This window comes from Dromiciops gliroides, chromosome 1 (genome assembly GCF_019393635.1).
Source record: "Dromiciops gliroides isolate mDroGli1 chromosome 1, mDroGli1.pri, whole genome shotgun sequence".
Classification (NCBI taxonomy): domain Eukaryota; kingdom Metazoa; phylum Chordata; class Mammalia; order Microbiotheria; family Microbiotheriidae; genus Dromiciops; species Dromiciops gliroides.
This window is the reverse complement of record NC_057861.1, coordinates 629,924,698-629,946,508: the sequence shown is the minus strand read 5'-3', so window position 1 is coordinate 629,946,508 and position 21,811 is coordinate 629,924,698. Positions and strand designations below refer to the sequence as shown.

Genomic DNA, 21,811 nt, shown 5'->3' with positions numbered 1-21,811 from the left:
TAAATGCCTTTGTAACCTCAGTACTCAACAGTGTTTGGCACATAGTAGGTGCTTAATAAATGCCTTTGTATCCTCAGCACCTAACACAGTGCTTGGCAAATAGTAGGTACTTAAGAAATGCCTTTGTATCTTCAGCACTTAAACCAGTGCTTGGCACATAGTAGGTGCTGCCTATACAATGTTGCCACTATTCCTGATGGTACCCTACCTATATAAGTCCATATGAACCGATGAGTGAATGAATGAAAAAATCCATGTTTTTTGGATTTGACACGTAGGTTTGGGGAAAAGCAAAGAGATGGCATCAACAACTTTTAGCTGAGCCCAGGTCTGGGGGTGAACACAGGACATCCCACCCTCTCAATTTAGAAATTCAGTCCACACTTCCAGTTTATATAGTTTAATACATGTGAAACAAGATACATTTTCTCGTTTTGCATAATGAATGCATCAATAACAGACGGTACAAGGTGAATGCATGAATATGAGGCGTCTGGGGATTATTGGCAGCTGATGGCTGATTGCAGAGAGTACCATAATGCCAGGTGGATTATCATTGTGTTTGTCATCATTATGATTAGGTTCTTTTTCTTTTTTTTCTTCTTCATAAAACAACAACTTTCTATTGGTGGAACCATTATATGGAGAGGGCTAGAATGGGAAGTAAGAAATTTTTCCAAGGGGGAAGATACAGCAGGACTAGGGCACATGGGGGCTAAGGTCAACTAGAAGCTTCATAGAGGCCCTATGCTACTCACCAACGCACACATTCATGCACACCTGTGGTCCTTCTTAGGCATCACCCTCCCTGCCCCCCTCCCCAGTACTAAGGAGAGGAAATGCAGTAGGGAGGAGGGACTGTTTGTGTGATGGGTAAGGAGGGGGAGAGTGGTAGAGGAGAATCAGCAATAGCATTACCCACACCCTTGCCTGCTTGTGGAAAAGAATAGCATCAGCTCAAATGCTCACCAAGAATGGAGCCCAGGACAAATGGGTTCAATCTTTCCATCCGGTGCCAATAACTTAACTGTGACTGCAGCAAACAAAATATATTTCTTCAATAATTTAATATTTATTCATTTTGATTCCCCCTTACCGCCCCCCCCCCCCCGCCCCCGCCCCATACCCTCCCTTCCTTCCTCCACCTTCTCCAATGCTCTCCGGCCCAAGAAGTTAAACATTGAGTACATCTTTTCAGATTATTGCGACAATTAACCTGAATTGGTAGGAGAAGAAAATGTCAAATAAAACACCAAAATGTCACACGTACTATGGGGAAGACAGCTTGGGGGTGGGGAGGGAACAAGAGGAGTGAAGGATGAAGAAGGGAAGGGATGATGCTATATTATTGCCCTAGTCAGTAGTGGTTTGGTTATCCCCAGAGGGAGGATGTGATGCGGCTCTAAAGTATGAAAGCAAGAGAGAACTGAAGAGAGGAGGGAGACACCTCAAAACGTCCCCTGGGAGTTGAAGTTGGGAAGATGACGAGAAGGAAATGGGAAGGGCAAAAGAAGGAAGAGAAAATGAAAAAGAAATTCACTCCCACATTCAACACAAGGAAACACCACTTAGCTGTGGAAGGAGGTTAATGGCCAACATTTTGGATTATTCTCTATAAAAATATGTGCATTATGAAGACAGATTTTTTTTTGTCATTTTCTTTTTTTATCTCACAAATACATTATTTCTATTTATAGAACTGCTGATATACAGACACTGTACAGCTCACGTCGCCCGGGCACTTTCACGTACTGTGTCATTTCTACACAATAAGGTGCCATTTAGAGGCGGAAAAAAAAATTAAAAAAAAAAAAGAACCCAAACCTGAATCAATGTGATTGAGGCTTATGGGGGGCAAAAAAGCGACTTCCCTGTACTGTTTCCAAAAGAAAAAAGTGTTTGCATTGCCCTCCCTGCCCCCTGGCTGGGATCGGCTCCAATGGTAGGCCCCACTGCCTGGCCCTCCTGCAAACCTACGGGGTCACAGCCCCGGCCTGGGCCCGGGCCCTGGGCAATCCCAGCTCAGCCCAGCTCTGCCAGAGTGGGGCTGCATTCTTGCCATCCCCTTCTCTCCCCCTCCCCTGCTGGGCATGGACCTAAATCTGAGCATCAAAGGCCTTAGTGACGCAGCCATCCCCAAAGCTATACTGGTTCATCTATTCGGTCATCTGTGGTGGATATTGTGGGGGAAGGTCCTGACTTCTTCAGGGGGCTTTTGGGGACAGTGAGGAGGAGTTCCTGGCCTCTCTCAGGGGGGTCTCCAGAAGATTTGAAATGCTCTGTTTTTTGGAGTTCCGCAGGGGGAGTCGTTGCCCCAACAGGGGAATCTCCCACATCTGGCCGGGAGTTGGTGGGCACGGTCTGGCCACTGTCCAAAAAGTGACTACCACTTGGAGAACCTGGATCTGGCAGCTCAAAGGAGAAATTGGGAACCGTTAGGAGCTCTGCCCGGCACTGGCCCAGGACCCGCCACTCCCCTTTAGGGGGCATGTCGGCCCCACTCGCCGCACTCTCTCCCTGCTCCAGGGAGTCCCTGTGGGAGGCTGTGGGGCTTGGGGGGACCTCACAAGATGGCGTCCTCCTCCTCAGAGTGGTTGCACTGCTCTCAGACACCGGGGGGCGAGGAGCTGTGGTGCCCTCATCCTCTGCTGGAGGATCGATGGAAATACAAGGGGGACTCATCTTCTTCTTCCTCCGTACCCCAGGGGCAGGCTCAGCCTCGGTTGGGCCAGATGACCTGATCTTTTTCTCCCCAGACTCCTCATAGATGCTCTCCCCATCGCTGATGGGTGCGCAGACCTCTACCGAGTGGCGTCGCTGGTCATCAGCCCAGTCGGGTTTGTCCAAGAAGCCCTGAGCATCAACACTGTAGAACTTCTTTAGGTCCCTGTCCTGGCCACTGATTCCCACTTGGCCCTCACTAGGGGAAGCGGAGGCCTTTCGGGTTGGGGAGCTGAAAGTTGAAGCTGAGTGGCTCCGAGCCTCAGCCTGAGGCCTCCAGGCCCGGGCTGAGCTGTTGATGTGACTGACCTCCTCGTCGGCCGGGTCCGAAGTCTCAGGGTCTGTGGTGGGGTCTCCGCTCTGTCCAGCCGGTCGCTTGGGAATACTTCGCTGGCCAAAGGTGTGCTTACGTGTGCGGACACTGGCAGGGCGGGAGTGTGGGGATGAGGTTGGAGAGCGAGGTGGTGTTCCCGGCAAGGAGAGAGGACTGAGGCACATCAGGGAGGCACCCAAGGTGCCCGCCGGGCCCCGTTTTGGCTGGGTCTTCTCGCTGGGCTCCCCTGTAAGGTTATCCCTGGAATCTGCAATTTGGCCTTCAAGGGAGTCCGTCCTCAAGGCTTCCTGTAAGTCAAACACAAGAGGCTGGGGCAGGTTAGGGGCATCTTCCTGGAGCTGTCTGGAGGAGTCAAGGGGAACCTCACTAAAGTTGCTCCCTTCAGTTGGTTGCTGAGAGTAGCCACCCTATCTCCAGGTCAACCACCACTATGGGGTCTCCCTATGGCATGTCCTGCTCTATTGCTGAAGGCTGCCCACCTCAACCTCTGACTCAGACTGTGGGAGTTAACCTTGTGAATGCACAGACACCCCTAAGAGAAAGTTAAAGGCCTGGGGAGATGCAGAAGTGAGTAGCATCCTCTGAGGATACTATGGTGAATGGCATGGTCTGGGGACAGATTCACTCAGAGTCTGGGAGATTTGGAATCTAGAAAAGCAAATAACTCTGGACTGGGGGTGAGTTGGGGGAGGTTATCAGGAAACCCAGCTTCTAGCCCCAGCTCTGCTCCTAATTCACTCCTATAGAACTGGGCAAATCACAGAATCAAAAGACCTTGAAGACAAAAGAAATTTAAACTAAAACTCCAGGGGCCCAAGTTTCCTCATCTGTGAAATGGGTATAATTCTTTCTCGGCCTTTTTCCCTCCCAGAACTGCTGTGGAGATAAGATGAGATACTTTATAGAATACTGGACCCAAAGAAGTAATTGGGATATCTTTTTCCAGCATGAAGAAGGCAAAAACCAAACCTCAGGTCAGGTGGCGGGTGGGAGGGGAATCATAGCCATTGGCTTCCTACCTGTCTACAGAGCAGCCTAGTGAGGCTGGGGGACCTCGGAGTACTTTGTAAGGACCTTGGAACATCAGCACTGGCAGGAAGGGAAGGCCCGGGTGCTGCTGCGAGGGATGCATTTTCCATGGGGACTTGCAGGGCTGAACAGGACTCCACAGGCTGCGAGTGAACAGAAGTGACTGAACCTAGGAAGAGAGGAGAAAAACAATGCCAAAAGCCATCCTACATATAGGGCAGCAAGGAAGGGTCTGTCTTTGAGATGAAAAATGTGACAAGCTTCTATTGGTCCAAGGGGAGCCCTGGGACTGGGGCCAGGTTAGTGAATTAGGCCTGGGCTGGGTTTGGGCTCGGCTTAAAAATAGGACCAGGGTTTAGAGACAGGGTTCAGCCTGGGGTTGAGGTTAGGTGGGGAATAAAGATATGGCTGGGTGTCTGAGCCAGAGCTAAGGGGGATCAGTTCATCAGAGCTGGAGAGTGACAGTGGTCTGAGGCTCTGAACAATGTCCAGTGCCCAACATTAAAGGGATTTGCCATCGCCCTTTCCCTGAATGTAATTCAGTTGGCTGAAACTAAGAAAATGTATCTATGCTAGCCTGGACAGATTTCTTCCTCTGCTGAACTTATCAACTTTTTTCCCTAGACAACTGTGAGCCCCTCTGGGGGCCCCAGGCCTCCTTATCTGTTACTTCTTGGCTTGTGAGCTCCCCAGGTGCAGGGCCCAGAGCTGTTCTTTTCCTCTTTCCCTGCTAGGGAACTCTCTAAGTTTAGGGCCTAGATCTGTTCTTTCTGTTTCCCCCTAACTATGAACTTCTCAAGTCTATGTATTGGGTCTGTTTCTTCTTTTTCTCCCTTCCAAAATGGGCTGCCTGAAGGTAGGGCCCGGATTTCCTCTCTCTGTGCCTCCCAAGGACTGTAAGCTTCCCATAGCCAGGATCTATATCTTTTCTGTCTCTCTCATGGTACAGCTGAATAGAAAGATGGGAACATGGAAATGGGGGTTAAGAAAACACTTTGTGGGGGGCAGCTAGGTGGCACAATGGATAAAGCACTGGCCCTGGATTCAGGAGGACCTGAGTTCAAATCTTGCTTGAGATACTTGACACTTACTAGCTGTGTGACCCTGGGCAAGTCACTTAGCCCTCATTGCCGCACAAAAAACCAAAAACCAAACAACCAAACAAACAAACAAAAAAAGAAAACACTTTGTGGTTATATGAGTCTATTGACAAAAGAAGGAACTGTCTTCTCTGTGTGGAGAAACCAGTGGACAAACATTCTGGGAGTCCTAAAAATGCCTCGGAAGTACACGTGTCTCATCAAGAGAAACACATACTTCCTTTTGGCAAATAAACTGTTTCCTGTGGGAGGAAAAATTGGGGATGATAAAGGAGTTTGTTTAGGGAACTCTGCTTTCCTTTGAGGCTGGGGTTTTAAATGCAGTAATGTCATCAGGGACTTGTGTCCTGTTGACCAGGAAATCTACGAGACTCAAAGGCATAGGTCACGTGTGCAAAGACTTAGGGACAGAGACCCTTAGATTCTAGTTCAAGGCTTACTTTGGGGTAGGGGACCCTTAGGGGGTGTCACAGTTTATAAATTATTATCTACAAACTATTATCTATAAAATGTGGATCTTTTGAGCTGATGAAACAACTGAATGATTGTCTATTTCTTCAGATACAGTGTTCCCTCTTATTTTCTTTATCTCAGAAGTTCTCAAAGTGTCATCCTTGATATCAAAATTCTTTTTGGGGCAGCTAGGTGGTGTAGTGGATACAACACTGGCCCTGGATTCAGAAGGACCTGAGTTCAAATCCAGCCTCACACACTTGATACTTACTAGCTGTGTGACCCTGGACAAGTCACTTAACCCTCATTGCCCCGTAAAAATAAATTAATTAATTAAAAATTCTTTTCATAATAACAATGGTTTAATGTCTTAATGGTTTAATATAGTAAATAGCAATGGGTATGATGGCCCCCCCCAAAAAAGTTCCTTGGGAGAGTTCCCAACAATTTTTAAGAGTGTATGGGGGTCCCAAGACCAAAAAAGTTTGAAAATTGCTGCTTTATCTGAATTTGATGAGTTAACAGCTATGTGGGTATGTGTAGAAGAAACACCCTGATTGGCTGAGGTCTGGCGTGAGGATGAAAAGTTGACAAATGGTGTAGGGTGCTTGGGTAGGCCAATCCATAACATTCCCCAAAGAGGAAGAGGCCATTTTTGGTTTGGGTCAAAGAGAAGCCTGAGAGAAGAGCTCTGGAGGCCTGGAGAAAAATGGAGGGCAGAGAATTTGATTATGATGTAGAAAGTTCTTTCTATGAACTTTCAGTTACTTGTATCCCTTTATGGCTCAATTAAAATTATTTTTTTCCTTTGTGAATAAACCCTAGAATTAGAAGACTGAGGTGTATGTGTGTGTGTATGTGTGTGTGTATGTATGTGTGAGACAGACAGACACAGAGACAGAGACAGACAGACAGACAGAAATATGGAAAGAGACAGAGATAGAGACACACAGACACTGAGGAAAGAGAGACAAAGTGATAGAGATAGAGCAGGAACTGAAGTAAGGATTACTTGGATTACTGGATTAACTGCAACTGGACATGGTGGCAGGTAAAATGGTAACAGGAAATGAGAAAACTGTGTGATTTGAATGCACTGACCCTGGCTAGCTTGATGAATAGATGGTTAGAAGGCTCAGCTGACCTTGAGCCAGAATTTTTTTCTTTTTGGGCAGGGCAATAAGGGTTAAGTGATTTGCCCAGGGTCACACAACTAGTGTCAAGTGTCTGAGGCCGAATTTGAACTCGGGTCCTCCTGAATCCAGGGCCTGGTGCTTTATCTGCTGCGCCACCTAGCTGCTCCTAGCCAGAGATTTTTTAGAGATTTTTATTTTTGTCTGGGGAACTCCCTTTACTCATACAGACTATCAATTCATAGGTAACAATAGCTTTAGAGAATTGTTGCCCCAGAATATTGATGGGTTAAGTAACTTGTTCTAAGTAATTCAACTAGTATGTGTTAAGGACAGGCCTGTCCTATAGATTTAAAAATTAGACTAGAGAGGAATTTAATGGTTAAAGAACAGGGTTTTCTGAGAACAGTTTCAGGAAAGGGTTGTGAAAAATCTGATGAAAAGGAATCACTTTCAGGTTGGGGAGGAAAGGTATTCAGGGAAAACTTCATGGAGGAGATAGCACCTGAGCTGGGCTTTGAAAGAAGAGAGTGACTTCAATGTCTGTTGGGTGGTAGGGGATGGTGAGGCCAATGCAGACATTGAGGACAGATGAGAGATGAGAAAGTTCAGGGATGGGAAAACAAGAATGAGAGCAGGGCATGCAGTCTTCCATTTTGACTAGAATGTGATGGATGGAAGCATGAGCTAAGATTGGAAAAGTGGGTCATAGGCAGGTTATAGAAAGCCTTCAATGCCAGGATCAAGAGTTTATACTTTATTTGGTAGGCAATGGGGAGGTACTAAAGATTTCTGAGAAACCAGAAGGCTGCAGTTGGACTATTACTCATTATAGCATTATGGAAGGTAGATTAGATGAGGGAAGCAGGAAAAAGTAAACTTGATGAGAAATGTTGAGGCTCTCAGAATGGTTGCAGTAGAAGTAGAAAGGAGGAATGATACCAGAGAAATTTAGGTGACCGCTGAGCTCCTTGTGTAGCCACATTAATTTCTTTGAAGATTTCTCTTTTCTTACTCTGATTACCTTATTAGAATGTCTCTTTCTGAGCTTCCCATCTCTCGAGTCAGCTTTCTTCTTTTTTTCTTCATTATTTTTTTTGGGTGGGGCAATGAGGGTTAAGTGACTTGCCCAGGGTCACGCAGCTAGTGTCAGGTGTCTGAGGCCAGATTTGAACTCAGATCCTTCTGAATCCAGGGCTGGTGCTCTATCCACTGTGCCACCTAGCTGCCCTCGAGTCAGCTTTCTTCTTAATAATTTTAGGATAGGATTTTATCTATCCCTTCTATGAATTTTTAGAATTCTGTTCTCCCAAAGGCTAAGGTACATGTCCAGCTATGCCTAGTATTCTTATTATCATGAATTATAGGATGTCAGGGTCACTGTGTCCCAAGGGTTTTGTTATTTTTACTTCCCCAACTAGTTCTTCCTTATTGGTCAGAATCAGGTCCAGAATAGCAGTTCCCCTCATCACATTCTTCATCTTCTGGAAGATAAAGGTATCAGCAAGGCAAGTCAAACATTTCTCAGCTGCTCTGATAGTGGCAAAGAGGGATCTGAATTAGGTTTCTCAGACTGTTAAAATCCTTTATCAAAACTCTATTTTGTCTCTGTTCCAGTTTGTTATCTGCATCAGAAACTCATTATCCATTTCCTCCATCTGGCCAGACAGTACATTTCCATTGTGTCATGTCAATTTCATCTTCCTCTCTTAGATGCTCTTCACCATGCACCCCATAAAACTTCAGATTTATAGATTAACATATTATTATATTGGTTTTTTCTGTGACCATCTTACCCATTCTCCTCTAGGCTGCACTTCCGACTTTCCTGGACTATGTCCCCATACACTTGAAACATGACTTCTCCATGCCAGACCCCTTCTCCCATTGATAAATTCAACCTAAGGGCTTTCATTTTGGGGATGGGTCTAGACAAGCTATGTTTCATTCCCTTCCTGGATAGGCTTCTGATTCTCCTGGACTTCTTCCATGCTCCCATGCTGGTACATTCTCCCCTCCATTCTATTCTATTCCCTGTCTTGTTTCCCCGCCTTAGACTCTAAGCTCTTCGGGGGCAGGAACCGTCTTTTGTTGTTGTTGCTTGTATCCTTAGTATTTAGCTAACGCTTGGCACATAGTAAACACTTAAAAAATTCTTGTTGTCTCATTGTGTTGCTGTCTTACTGTGTACTTGGATGTCTTTCTGTGTTATGAAAATGGCCTTGGATTCTTAAAGTCTATGTCAGTGGAATAAAAAATCTGGCAGGTCCAACCTCAAGCTGAAAAGGTTTCAAATATGGGCCGAGACATGGAGAGTATGTCTGTCTTCTGAGGAGTAGCCTAGCTAAATTCAGAGAGGCTCATTACCAGATGGATAACTTTCAAGGGATGGAGTTTTCTAGCTATAGAAACTCATGAAAGGCAAAGGAGTAGATACATGGATGAAATTCTAGATCCTTGCTTAAAGGACCATAGATGGAAGACACCTTAGAAATCAAATGCAACCCCTGAATTCTTACACTTGAGGAAACCAAGGCCCAGAAATGTGGTGACTTGCCCAAGGTCATACAGGTATAGAATGCTGGTCTGTTTCCTTTATTGCCTAATCTACTTCTTTTGTACAAGGCATACCTGTATATTAACCCTATTATAATCACAAATTCTATATCAAGCATCTGCGATACCTTTGAGCTAATATTTACTTCCTCACATTCAGATCTTCAATTTACAATATTTCTAACTCACACTAGATAGTATCGTGAAGGCATCTGAACCTCTGAGAATCATTTCTATCTTTTTTTCCTCATTATTGTTTCCTAAGCAGCTGTTGTTGAGTTGTTTTAGTTGTGTCTGACTCTTCGTGACCCCATTTAGGGTTTTCTTGGCAAAGATACTGGAATGGTTTGCCATTTCCTTCTCCAGCTCATTTCACAGATGAGGAACTGAGGCAAACAAGGGTGAAGTGATTTGCCCAGTGTCACACAGCTAGTAAACTCAGGTCCTTCTGACTCCAGGCCTGGTGTTCTATCCATTGTGCCACCTAGCTACCCTCATTACAGGGCAGTTACACTGCTATTTTTTTCAGTGAGAGCAAGTGTAGTAGGGTGGAATAATCATTATAATAGCATTTATATAGCGCTTTACAAATATTATCTCATTTTATCCTCACAACAAACTTGGGAGGTAGATGCTATTATTATCCTCATTATATAGATAAGGAAACAAAGGTACACAGAGGTTGAGTGACTTGCTTAGGGTCACAACGAGTGGGTATCTGAATCTGGATTTGGATTCTGTTCTTCCTAACTGTAGGCCCAGAGCCCTAACCATTGTGCTATGTAGCTGCTGCAAACACTAGACCTTAGAGCAGGACACCTTGGTTCAAGACCCTGCTCTACCTTTTATTAGTTTGATCATGAGCAAAGTCGAACCTTACAACCTCAACATAGAATATGCTATAAAAAATTTTTGGACCCTTTAAAAGGCTATAGAAATATGAGTTGGACTTGTTACCTACCTCACAATGTTGCAAGTTTACAAAGTGTTCTGCAAACCTAAAAACCCTTTACTAATTTGAGTCAGAATTAAAATCTACTTCCGAAGATTACAATGATGTTCTAGAGATGTGATGTGGGTAAAACACTTATAAACCTTAAACTGCTATTTAAATACCAAATAGTAGGACTTCAAAAGTCATCTTATCTAGGGGCAGCTAGATGGTGTAGTGGATAGAGCACCGGCCCTGGAGTCAGGAGTACCTGAGTTCAAATCCGGCCTCAGACACTTAATACTTAACTAGCTGTGTGACCCTGGGCAAGTCACTTAACCCCAATTGCCTCACTAAAAAAAAAAAAAAAAAAAAAAAAAAGAACAACAACAAAAAAAAGTAATCTTATCTAACCCTGAAGCGAACAAAAAACTCTCCCCCAACATCCTCGACAATAGTGAGCCAGCTTTTGCTAGGAAATTCTCCAGCAGGAGACTCAGCCTACCAAATCCCAGTTTTTGATTACTCCCACCATTGGTGACCTTCTTTCCTATTTATGTGGCGCTGAATGAGGCTGGAAAAAACCCACGATTCCATGCCGACTGGGTCCACCACAAATGCATGTTATGTGATCTCAACTGGGCCCTTGCTGCAGCAACACAATCCTTTTACACCTCCCTAATTGAGTCACTATCCCACTCACCACAGAGAGTTGGATTTTTGTGTTTTTTCCCAAACCCAACCTTCCTTCCTCAATTTTCCATGGCTCCCCCTCACATCAAATTCTTAGCTCATGAACCTTGTTGTCTCTTCTTCTTCTTTTTTTTTTTTGGCAGGGCAATGAGGGTTAAGTGACTTGCCCAGGGTCACACAGTTAGTGTCAAGTGTCTGAGGCTGGATTTGAACTCAGATCCTCCTGAATCTAGGGCTTCTGCTTTATCCCCTGCCCTTGTTGTCTCATATTTCATTGAAAAAAGTGAGGTCATTTGTAGATCGCTTCTACTTCCCCTTTCATCTTCATTTCACCTCATTCACATGTCACTGCCATCTGGTTTCTATTCTCCTGCTTCATCCCTGTCTCACATGAAGAGGCAGTCCTTTTCCTGGTCATGGCGAACCCCCCTACATGAACTAGAGATTCAATTCTATCTTGTACTCTCCGGCTGATTGCTCCTTTGATCATTCCTGCTCTTTCTCATTTATCTTCAATTCTCCTTGTCCATTGGCTTTTTCCCTACTGTTTACAAACATGCCCACCCCCCCATCACTGCAGTTATATTCCCTTTGGGGGCTAAACTCTTTGTACGTAGCAGGTTGTCTATAACCGATGTTTCCACTTCCTTTCTTTTTACTCTCTTCTTAACTCTCTGTAGGTTGGCTTCCAACTTCATCAATTCAATAGAAACTTCTCTCTCCAAAGCTACCAATGATATCTTAGTTGGCAAATCCAAAGACAATTCTCAGTCCTCCTCCTTGTTGATCTTTCTGCTGCTGTCACTGTTGAAAACCCTCTTATTTCCAGGTGCCGCTACTCTTTCCTGGTTTTCTTCCTGACTGACCATTACTTCTCATTCTGCTTTGCTGGATTTTCATCCAGGTCATGTCCACTAACTGTGGGTGTCCTTCAAGCCTCTGTCCTTCTAAATTGTTTTACCTGGTGATCTTTCACTTGGTGAACTTCCATGGATTTGATTATCATCTTTATGCAGATTCTTCTTCTTCTTCTTCTTCTTCTTCTTCTTCTTCTTCTTCTTCTTCTTTTGCAGGGCAATGAGGGTAAGTGACTTGCCCAGGGTCACACAGCTAGCAAGTGTCAAGTGTCTGAGGCCAGATTTGAACTCAGGTCCTCCTGAATCCAAGGCCGGTGCTTTATCCACTGTGTCACCTAGCTGCCCTCATATGCCGATGATTCTAAAATATTTATCCAGCCCTAATCTCTCTCCTGACCTCCAGTATCACATCTCCAATTGCCTAGTGGACATCTCAAGCTAGATGTCCTGTAGATGTCTTAAATGCAACATGTCCAAAACAGAACTCATCTTTCCCCTAAACCTTCCCCTTTTCCAAATTTCCCTAATGTTGTCAAGGGATTCACCATCCTCCCTGTCACCCAAGATTGAAACCTAACATCCTTCAGGACTTTCTTTCTCTCATCTTGCATATCCAGTTGGTTGCCATGTCTTATTGATTCTACCTTCATAACATCTCATATATAGCTCCCCTTCTTTGAACTCTGACATTGCCACTATGCTGGTGCAGCCTCTCATCATCCAAAGCCTGAACTATTGCAATAGATTTGTGGTTGACCTCCCTTCTTCAAGTCTTTCCATCACTCCTATCCATTCTCTTCTCAGCTATTAAAGTGATCTCCCTAATGCACAACTCTTTTTTTTTTTTGCAGGGCAATGAGGGTTAAGTGACTTGCCCAGGGTCATACAGCTAGTAAGTGTCAAGTGTCTGAGGCCAGATTTGAACTCAGGTCCTCCTGAATCCAGGGCCAGTGCTTTATCCACAGTACCACCTTGCTGCCCCCCTTAAAGCAAAACTCTTACCATATTTCTCCTTTATTCAATAAACTCCAGTGGCTTGCTATTACCTCCAGGATCAAATCTAAAATCTTCTAGTTTTGCTTTTTTTTTTTTGGCAAGGCAATGGGGATTAAGTGACTTGCCCAGGGTCACACAGCTAGTAAGTATCAAGTGTCTGAGGCCAGATTTGAACTCAGGTCCCCCTGAATCCAGGGCCAGTGCTTTTACACACTGTGCTACCTAACTGCCCCCCCTTCTAGTTCTGTTTTTAAAGCCCTTTATAACCTGACCCCTTTCCAGTCATTTTATATCCTAGTTACCTCTGTAGGGGCCAAATTTTAATTGGGGAGTGTTAGCTATGCAGCTTGCTGCAATATTGGGGCAAGGAAGGAGACCAACAGTCTCCCTCAAAAACAGAACGGGGTTTATTAACAAGAACGAACTTAAAAACACAAGCAAGATCAGTAGAATTAAGGGAAAGGAAAAAAAATGGGGGAAGGGAAACGATACAACCTGAATAAACACCACTGCCCAGGGATCAGCTGAGAATACACTCTGCATCCTGTGGCTTTCCAGCTTCAAGCTAGAATGGCGAAACTCCTCCCTTCTCCTTCCCAGCAGACCCCAGGCTGACCACACACAGCCCCAAGCCAATTGGCTGGCAGCCCAGTGCTTAGCACAGTCCCTGGCATATAGTAGGCATTTAATAAATTCTTGCTGACTTAACTCCCATGGCAGCTCATTTCTTTCTTGGAGAGCTCTTAATATTAATGAGAATCTTTTCTTTAATCAAGCCTAGACCTCTCTCTTTGCAACTTCTATCTTCTATGCACTGCTTCTAGTTTTGCTCTCTGGGACCAAGGACAACTAGTTTCAGCAGTCTTTATTGTGACAGTCCCACAAATCTTTAAAGTCACTTTCACCAACTCCTCCTCTTCACCTTCCCCGATGTTTTTTCTTCTCCGGGCTAAACAACTTTAGTACTGCTTAAACTGACTGATTCTTCTAGAATATGCTTTTGAGGTCATTTATCATCCTGGTTGCCTTTCTCTGGACACTCTAGAAAACTAATGTTGCACCCAGAATACTTTAAATGGTGTCTGGCCAGAGCAAAATGCATGAGACTATCTACTCTCCAATCCTGGAAACCATACCTCTACTTAATGTAACCTAAAGTGACATTAGCTTTTTGGGCTGCCACATCATATTTGGTGAGGCATACTGAGTCTGTGGTCCACTGAAACCGCCAGATCTCTTTCAGATGAACTGCTCTCTAGCTACACTTTCCCCATCTTGTTCTTGGGAAACATATCTTTTGAATCCAGAAGTTTGACTTTATATTGATTCCTATCGATTTTCATCTTGTTTTTTTTTTTAACCTATGTTCCAGCCCATCCAAGATCTCTTTGAATTTGACCCTGTTGTTTCACATACATGATAACTATCCTTCAGAAGTTTGTGACATCAGACAATTGATAAGCATGTGAACACTGACTTTATCCAACTCGTTGATAAAAACAATAAACATCATAGGGGCATACATACATATATTTCAAGAGCACTCTAATGGATACCTCTTTATGAACTGCCATTAAACCATTAATGACTTTTAGGGTTTGGCCACTTGACCAGTTTGGAATCTCTTCCAAAGAATAGCATGAGAGGCTCTGCTAAATGCATCATGGAAAGCCAGGTTATCTCTGTTTATGACCCTTCCCTGATCTGCCAGTCTGGTAACCCTGACTCCCAACCCATCACCCCCTACAAAAAAAAGGAATCATGTGATTCTTTTGTGACCTAGTCCTGCTGTGATAGCTTTTGTGATCATTGCTTCCTTTATTTATTTTTTAAGGTATGCAGAAACTATCACTGTATTAATATGTTCTGGAATTTGGCCAGGAATTAAAGTCAAACTCAGCAACCTACTGGTGGTGATTGCCTTTCCTTTGAAAATCAGGACATTTGTTCTTCTCCAGTATTGTGGTATCTCTTCCATGCTGTGTGATCCTTAGAACATCAGGCAGGAATGGGGCAGCTAGGTGGTACAGTGGATAAAGCACCAGCCCTGGATTCAGGAGGACCTGAGTTTAAATCTGGCCTTAGACGCTTGAAACTTACTAGCGGTGTGACCCTGGGCAAGTCACTTAACCCTCATTGCCCCACAAAGAAAAAGAAAAAAAAAGACAAATCAGGCAGGGGCTTGTGAAAGCAGGGCCACCAGTACTTTTAGTATCCTGGCATGAACTTTAACTGGACTTGGCGATTCTGTCAGTGGCAGTTAGATGCTCTGTTTCTCTAATTATCTGTCCTTTCCAGTGCAAAAGTCACTCTCCTTGGCAAACAAAAGAGAAGCAACTGAGCACTTCTGCCTTCTTTTGTCTCTCATCATACCACCCACCCTGACCAGCATTATTGGCTCTCTTTTTACCTTTTCCGCCTATGATAACTAAAGGAACAAACTATCCTCTCCCTAACCTTTTTGTCTTTGAGACATACATTTTTCCCCCTATAGCTACAAGTTAAAATATGCTTTCTTGCACTAATATTTCTATTTTGACCAACCTGTTACCTATACTTTGTGCATTTGGATATGGAGATCTGAGGCCATAGATTTTAGTATTGGTTTTTTTGGGGGGATTGTGAACTTCTGGGTTTTTCTTACTGTTTGTTCATCTTCCTGCCTTGTAGCAAAACTCTATGGTATCTAGCTTGATGGATCTTTATATATGTATATATCTTTATAGATAATTTATATATATTTATATAAATGTACCTATGTTTGTATAGACAGTTTAAATATGGATTCACACAGATATCTATGAATATGTGTGTGAAAGAGAGAGGGAGGAAGGGAGGGAAGGAGAGAGTGAGCAAGAGAGCGAGAGCGAGAGAGAGAATTTTCTCTCTTAATCTTTCCCTTTCAGTTTAAAGCCTTTTGATTAGATTTATAAACCTAGGATGAATACATTAAAAAAAAAAACAACTCTTACTTTTTGTGCTCCATGCTTGGTGAAGAGCCTCTCGTTTCTATATTTTAATCCATAGTTTAGAGAACTAAATCCTATTCTTAGACATCACCTTCTTAAACAATTCTTCACCTTCTCTTGTGAAGTCCTTGTCTTCAATTGGCAGCAGTGATGAATACAGCACCTGTGTCCCTAAGTTCTTTGGTTTCTTATGTAAGACTTCATAACCAGCAGCAATGCTTCTTCTTCTTTTTTTTAGGGGCAATGAGGGTTAAGTGACTTGCCCAGGGTCATACAGCTAGTAAGTGTCAAGTGTCTGAGGCCAGATTTGAACTCAGGTCCTCCTGAATCCAGGGCCAGTGCTTTATCCACTGCGCTACCTAGCTGCCTCCATGCAATGCTTCTTTGATTCCCTCTGCATCCAAATTCATACCAGTCACCAGAAGTGGGTAGCAGTCATTAGGTCTGAAAGTCTTGGGAGGTTCTCTGTTGTGTCTTAGATATACATTCCAGGACACAGCAGACTTCTCTGTTGTTACAGTTAGGTCGACAAATTGCTGCCCTGCTATTCCTTATCAGGGGGTCTCCAACCAATCCACCTCTTCATCTCCTCTTCCTCTGACCTTTACAGATGCTTTCCTACTTGATTGCCAGTGCTCATGGAGCCATATGGTCATCACTTGGAGGACAAGCATCTACTTCCTCCTTAGAGGGTCCAATTTTCTTCAGTTTATAATAGCCTTATACCTATTATTTTTTATTGTTGTTGTTCAGTTGTTTCAGGTGTGTCTGACTCTCTATGACCCCCTTTGTGGTTTTCTTGGCAAAGATACTGGAGTGGTTTTCCATTTCCTTCTCTAGCTTTCTTTCTTTCATTCTTTCTTTCTTTCTTTCTTTCTTCCTTCCTTCCTTCCTTCCTTCCTTCCTTTCTTTCTTTCTTTCTTTTTTTTTTTGGTGAGGCGATTGGGGTTAAGTGACTTGCCCAGGGTCACACAGCTAGTAAGTGTTAAGTGTCTGAGGCTGGGTTTGAACTCAGGTCCTTCTGAATCCAGGGCTGGTGCTCTATCCACTGCGCCACCTAGCTGCCCCTTCTCTATCTTATTTCACAGATGAAGAAACTGAGGCAAACAGGGTTAAGTGACTTGTTCAGGGTAACACAGCTAGTAAATGTCTGAGGCCAGATTTGAGCTCAGGAAGATGAGTCTCCTTCACTCTAGGCTCATTATGCTATCCATTGTGCCAACTAGCTTCCCAAAATAAAGAGAATAATCACATTTGCTGAATTTCTGGTGTGGTTTGAGGCTTATAGAGCATCTTCCTTACAGTCTGCCCATGAAGTGTGTGTGTGTGTTTCAGCTGTGTCCAACTCTCCATGACCACATTTGGGATTTTCTTGGCAGAGATACTGGAATGGTTTGCCATCTCCTTCTCCAGCTCATTTTACAGATGAGGAAATTGAGGCAAATAGGGTTAAGTGACTTGCCCGGGGTCACACAGCTAGTAAGTGTGAGGCTACATTTTAACTCATGTGTTGACCTTTTCTGGTATGGCACAAAGGGCCCTGGGCCTCTGGGAGTTAAGAGACTTGGGTTTTAGGCTCAGCTCTGCCACCGATTCCTTGTGTGTTTAGGGCAGGGAATTTTCAACAGGCATCACTTTCTCCTTCTATTAAATAAGGCTAACAACTCCTGCCCTGTCTGCTTCCTTTCCAGAGCTATTGAAAAAAGATGGGAAGGTGATTTATAAACTGGAAAGCCCTGTGACCAGGGAGTGACTGGGGAACAAACTGGGGTCAAAAGACGTAGAGCAGGAGGACCCTTAAAGATGATCTGATCTCATTTCCTCAGTTTTTACGAAGGGGAACTGAAATCCAAAGAAAGGATGGGACTTGACTTGTCCCACACTTAGAGCCAGGCTGAGGCCTTCTCAAGCCAAATGCTGTTCTCTCTTGGTCATTCCCCTCCCTCTTTCCTTTTCCTCCTGATTTGACAGACTTTGGATCCGTCCCTTCCTGCACTCATACATTCCTGCCCCAATGACCCCGATGACTAGTCTCATTGACCTACTGGGGATGGTGTTGCTGCTGGCAGTGGGACGAGGGACACGGATGAGGCTTGGGGTCATCTCTCTCCCCCATACCTGTTGGGGTTTTCGCTGGGTATGTCTCCATCTCCACCTCCTGCAGGGTATTTGGGGCTGTGGCTGGCACCACAGGCCGGAACATGTAGCTATCATTGGGTAGGGAGTGCATCCTGGACACAGCAACCTTGTGCACCACAAGGAGGTTTCGGGACTCCCTGGAAGAGCCAGTGTCTTCCTGTAGAGACACAAGACAGGGGTCCCTGAGTCATCTCAGGCTGACATCCTGGGCCTCTCAACCCCAGCTCTAAACTCTGGGTCTTGGCCTGCGAAGCCCCATGAAGCCCCATGGCATCTTCTAAATGTCCTAAGTCACGTGGGACTGGACCTCAGCAGAACCAGAACTTGCTCACAGGTATAGCAGGGGATCTTCTCTTTTTTGTGCGTTCTGGAGTCCTGTGGCAGGAAGCCAGGGGACTTGTTTTCGGAATAATATTTTTAAATGCATAAACTAAATAAAACATGTAGGATTACAAAGGAAACTACTTATATTGAAATAAAGGTTTTTTCCTTTCTCATCCAAGTTTCCAGACCCCAGGTTAAGAGCACGTGGTCTACAGGGTTCAGTGTGAGGTTGTGGGCCTAGGCTCCCTGCCTACAAATGGCTGGCTTCCCTGATCTGAAGGGGCTGGGGGGTGGTACAGATGTGACCAGGTATGCTTACCAGGGCTTGCTGCTTCACGGACACAGTGGACTCAGGGCTCCCAGCTGGGCGGCTCCCTAGGGGTGGCCGTCTGTCCGGGCCAGGTGGGGGCCCTGGGCCTCGGGCCACAGTGGCAGGAGCTGTGTTACTCTGTGCCATCTCCAGCTCAATCTCAGCGTCCATCTCCGCATCCTCCCGGGCTTCCTTGTTGCTCTCCTCCAGGTGCTTCATCAGCACAGCCACCACTACGTTGACCAGCACGAACTGGGCAACCAGGACGAAGGTGACGAAGTAGACGGGTGAGATGATGGGCAGGTAGCTCAGGCAGTGCTTGTCCTCGCGGGCACACTCCCGGAGCGTGTCCTGGCCACAGAGACAAGCCTGGGATGGTACCCGAGCCACCCCTGCCCTGCCCCATAGGCCTGCTCTGCCAGGTCAGGCTGGGCTAGATTAGAGGCAGGGACGGCCCGGGTCCCACAGGCCCTAGGTCCTCATTTATCTTAGCAATTAATCAAGAATCCTAGGGAGCTAAGGCCATAGGATTAAAGGAGATCAGTAATGCTTCAGACTAACACTGAAAGCTCTTCATTCACTGCTCTTCAAACTTAGCATTCCCTCCTCCCTAATAACCTGCCATCCTTTCACTCAGCTAAGCTGGGCTCCTCGTCCTCCCCCCCCCCCATATCCACCAATGCTCAGTCCCCTCTCCTTCCTCATGCTACTTCCCATTCCTACCATCTCTTACAAGGCTACCACCCCACCAAGGCCTGCCATTTCTATAGCACTTTAAGGTTTGCAAAATACTTTCTACCTGCTGTTTCATGCAATGGTCATAAGGACTCTGAGAGGTAGAAGCTACTGTTATCCCCATTTTATAGATAAGAAAACCGAGGATGAGGGTGACTTACCCGTGGCCACACAGCTAGTATAATCAGAGGCAGAATCCAAACTTAGATCTTCCTGACCCCAAATGCAGTGTTTTATCTACTACATCCCCTAAGTGCCTCAGGAAGCCTTATCTGACCACCTGACCCTTCACCCTTCTCTGAAGTTCTAGTATAGCTGGATCAAGCACAGACTTCCCTTGATCCATGTAAGACTTGTCTTACCCTACTCTCTTTCTATTGTGAGTGCTCAGAGGGTAGGGCTTGGGTCCTGGTCTATCTCCCTCCAGACTGGGAGCTTTCTGAGGAAAGGGCAAAGCCTGGGTATCTGCCCTCTCCCTTCTTCCCCGTGGAAGATTTGGGGATAGGGATGAGGAAGGAACAGGGGCTGGGGAGAGCATAGGGAGCTGGTCACTGTGTTGCTTGGGAGTGTTGGTGATGGGCACTTTAGGGCATCAGGGAGCTACCTTCATGATTCCATTCCAGTTGTCCCCCGTGGACACCCTGAAGAGGGTGAGGAAGGCCATGCCGAAATTGGTGAAGGTGGCGTGTCTGCTGAGGCCCTCACATGGGTTATCTTCACTGCAATCTAGGAAGCAACAAGAGACCCCCCCCCTCAGCTGGTCAGGTAGCCCAGGGCTCCTCAAGGAAGACAATTCTGACCATATCACTTTCCTGGGGGAAGGAAGAGCCCTCCCAAGGATTTTCTGGTCTTGACCAATGAGTACACACAGTTGTGTTGAATGGACAAGCAAGTGATGGTATAGTGGAATTGAAATAGGGAGAACTGGGTTCAGATCTTGATTCTTACTGTGACTATGAGCAAATTATTGAACGTTTTGAGCCTCAGTTTCCTTATCTATAAAATGGGATGATAATGTTTTGGAGCACAGTATCATAGAGTTAGGATGGCAAGGAAGGGATCATAGATAGGACCACAGATCCAGAGCTGGAAGGAACCTCAGAGGCGATCAAGTCCAACCCTTTCATTTTTCAGAGGATGAAAGCCTTGCCTAGGTTTGCACAGTTTTTACGTTTCTGAGGTGGGATGTTTTTGTTTTTGTGTTTGTTTGTTTTTGCGGGGCAATGAGGGTTAAGTGACTTGCCCAGGGTCACACAGCTAGAAAGTGTCAAGTGTCTGAGGTCAGATTTGAACTCAGGTTCTCCTGAATCCAGGGCTGTTGCTTTAACCACTGCACCACCTAGCTGCCCCTGAGGTGGGATTTGAATCCAGGTCTTTGCATCTGCACTACTCATCTCACAAGATTTCTATAAGAAATGGGTTTTGTAAACCTTTGAAAGGGCAAGGGACGCTCGAGAAATGTGTTATTGTTCTGCAGCACTAAATCTGCTCTCTGCCCCATAGGATAGCCTCAGATAACAAGGACATTGTTGCCTAAATCTTACTCACTCTGGCTGAGCACACAAGATTTGTCTTGTCTGAACAAATGAATGAATGAGTTTGTCTGGTGAGCTTGCACAGGGAAGGGAGACCTAAGACCTTGCCAAGGTAATCTGAACTCTTGGATTCCTAGCCCTGGCACCTGTCTGTCGGCAGTTCTTGATACAGCGAATCTTGTCCAACACCCCACACCTGGACTTTGTTTTGGAGATGGGATGGGAGTAGGAAGCTTTGTGACCAATGGCAAGCCTTGGAGCCCTAAACCTAAGGAAACCCCATAGCCCAGTACTGCTTCTCCAGGCCCCCTGGGTACCTAGACCTCAGTCTTCCTTCTTCAATAATGGGCTCAGAGGGGGCAGCTAGATGGAGCAGTGGATAAAGCACTGGCCTTGGATTCAGGAGGACATGAGTTCAAATCTGACCTCAGACACTTGCTAGCTGTGTGACCTTGGGCAAGTCACTTAACCCTCATTGCCCAACCCCCCCCCCCCCAAATGGGCTCAGAGTTTGCAGTTTCTCCCCCACTCTGGTAGCCTGAGGGTCAGTTTAGGGGAAGTTGGTGCCCTCCGATGGAACTGACAGGTCCAAGATGGACTCCAGCCATTTCTAGCTTCCTAATAACAAACTGGGAATCAGACTTCCAGATATTTCATTACATCCATCTTGGTCCTGTTTTGTGTCTCCAGACTCTCTCGGTTCACTAAGTTTTCTCCTTTTCCTGTGAAGTCCGACATGCTGGGGGTTCTCCAAATCCTCTTTCTAGAACTCCCTACTGAATAACAGCTGCAGTTTACCCTACTTCCTGCTCCAGTCTGTGGCTTGTTTGGTACCCCTTAAGGCTCTTTCCCATACAGCACCTAATAACATCCTCATAGAAGCCCCCTTGAGGGAGGCAGGACAGGGCAAGGATTGATATCCCCATTTTGCAGAAGAGGGTACTGAGGTCAAGATAAGGGAGGTGACTTTTCAAGTCAGGCAGTGAGTTTCCAGTC

The 21,811-nt window shown here is 45.4% G+C and overlaps 1 protein-coding gene across 5 annotated transcripts in view; it reads right to left on the bottom strand.

The window, feature by feature from the left end:
• Positions 1–390: 390 nt before the first annotated feature.
• Positions 391–21,811, bottom strand: part of CACNA1H (calcium voltage-gated channel subunit alpha1 H) — a 440,720-nt gene continuing 419,299 nt past the window's right edge. For 2 of the 5 annotated variants that reach the window (XM_043977861.1, XM_043977862.1), the window contains exons 31-35: positions 19,885–20,006; positions 18,555–18,896; positions 17,891–18,068; positions 4,075–4,253; positions 1,132–3,342 (exon numbers count right to left, since the gene is read on the bottom strand). In XM_043977861.1, the coding sequence (XP_043833796.1) occupies positions 2,143–3,342; positions 4,075–4,253; positions 17,891–18,068; positions 18,555–18,896; positions 19,885–20,006 (2,021 nt within the window). In that variant the 3' untranslated portion in view covers positions 1,132–2,142. Of the gene's footprint in view, positions 1,034–1,131; positions 3,343–4,074; positions 4,254–17,890; positions 18,069–18,554; positions 18,897–19,884; positions 20,007–21,811 lie in introns of those variants that run through there. The other 3 variants (XM_043977865.1, XM_043977864.1, XM_043977863.1) reach the window with 3 other exon arrangements.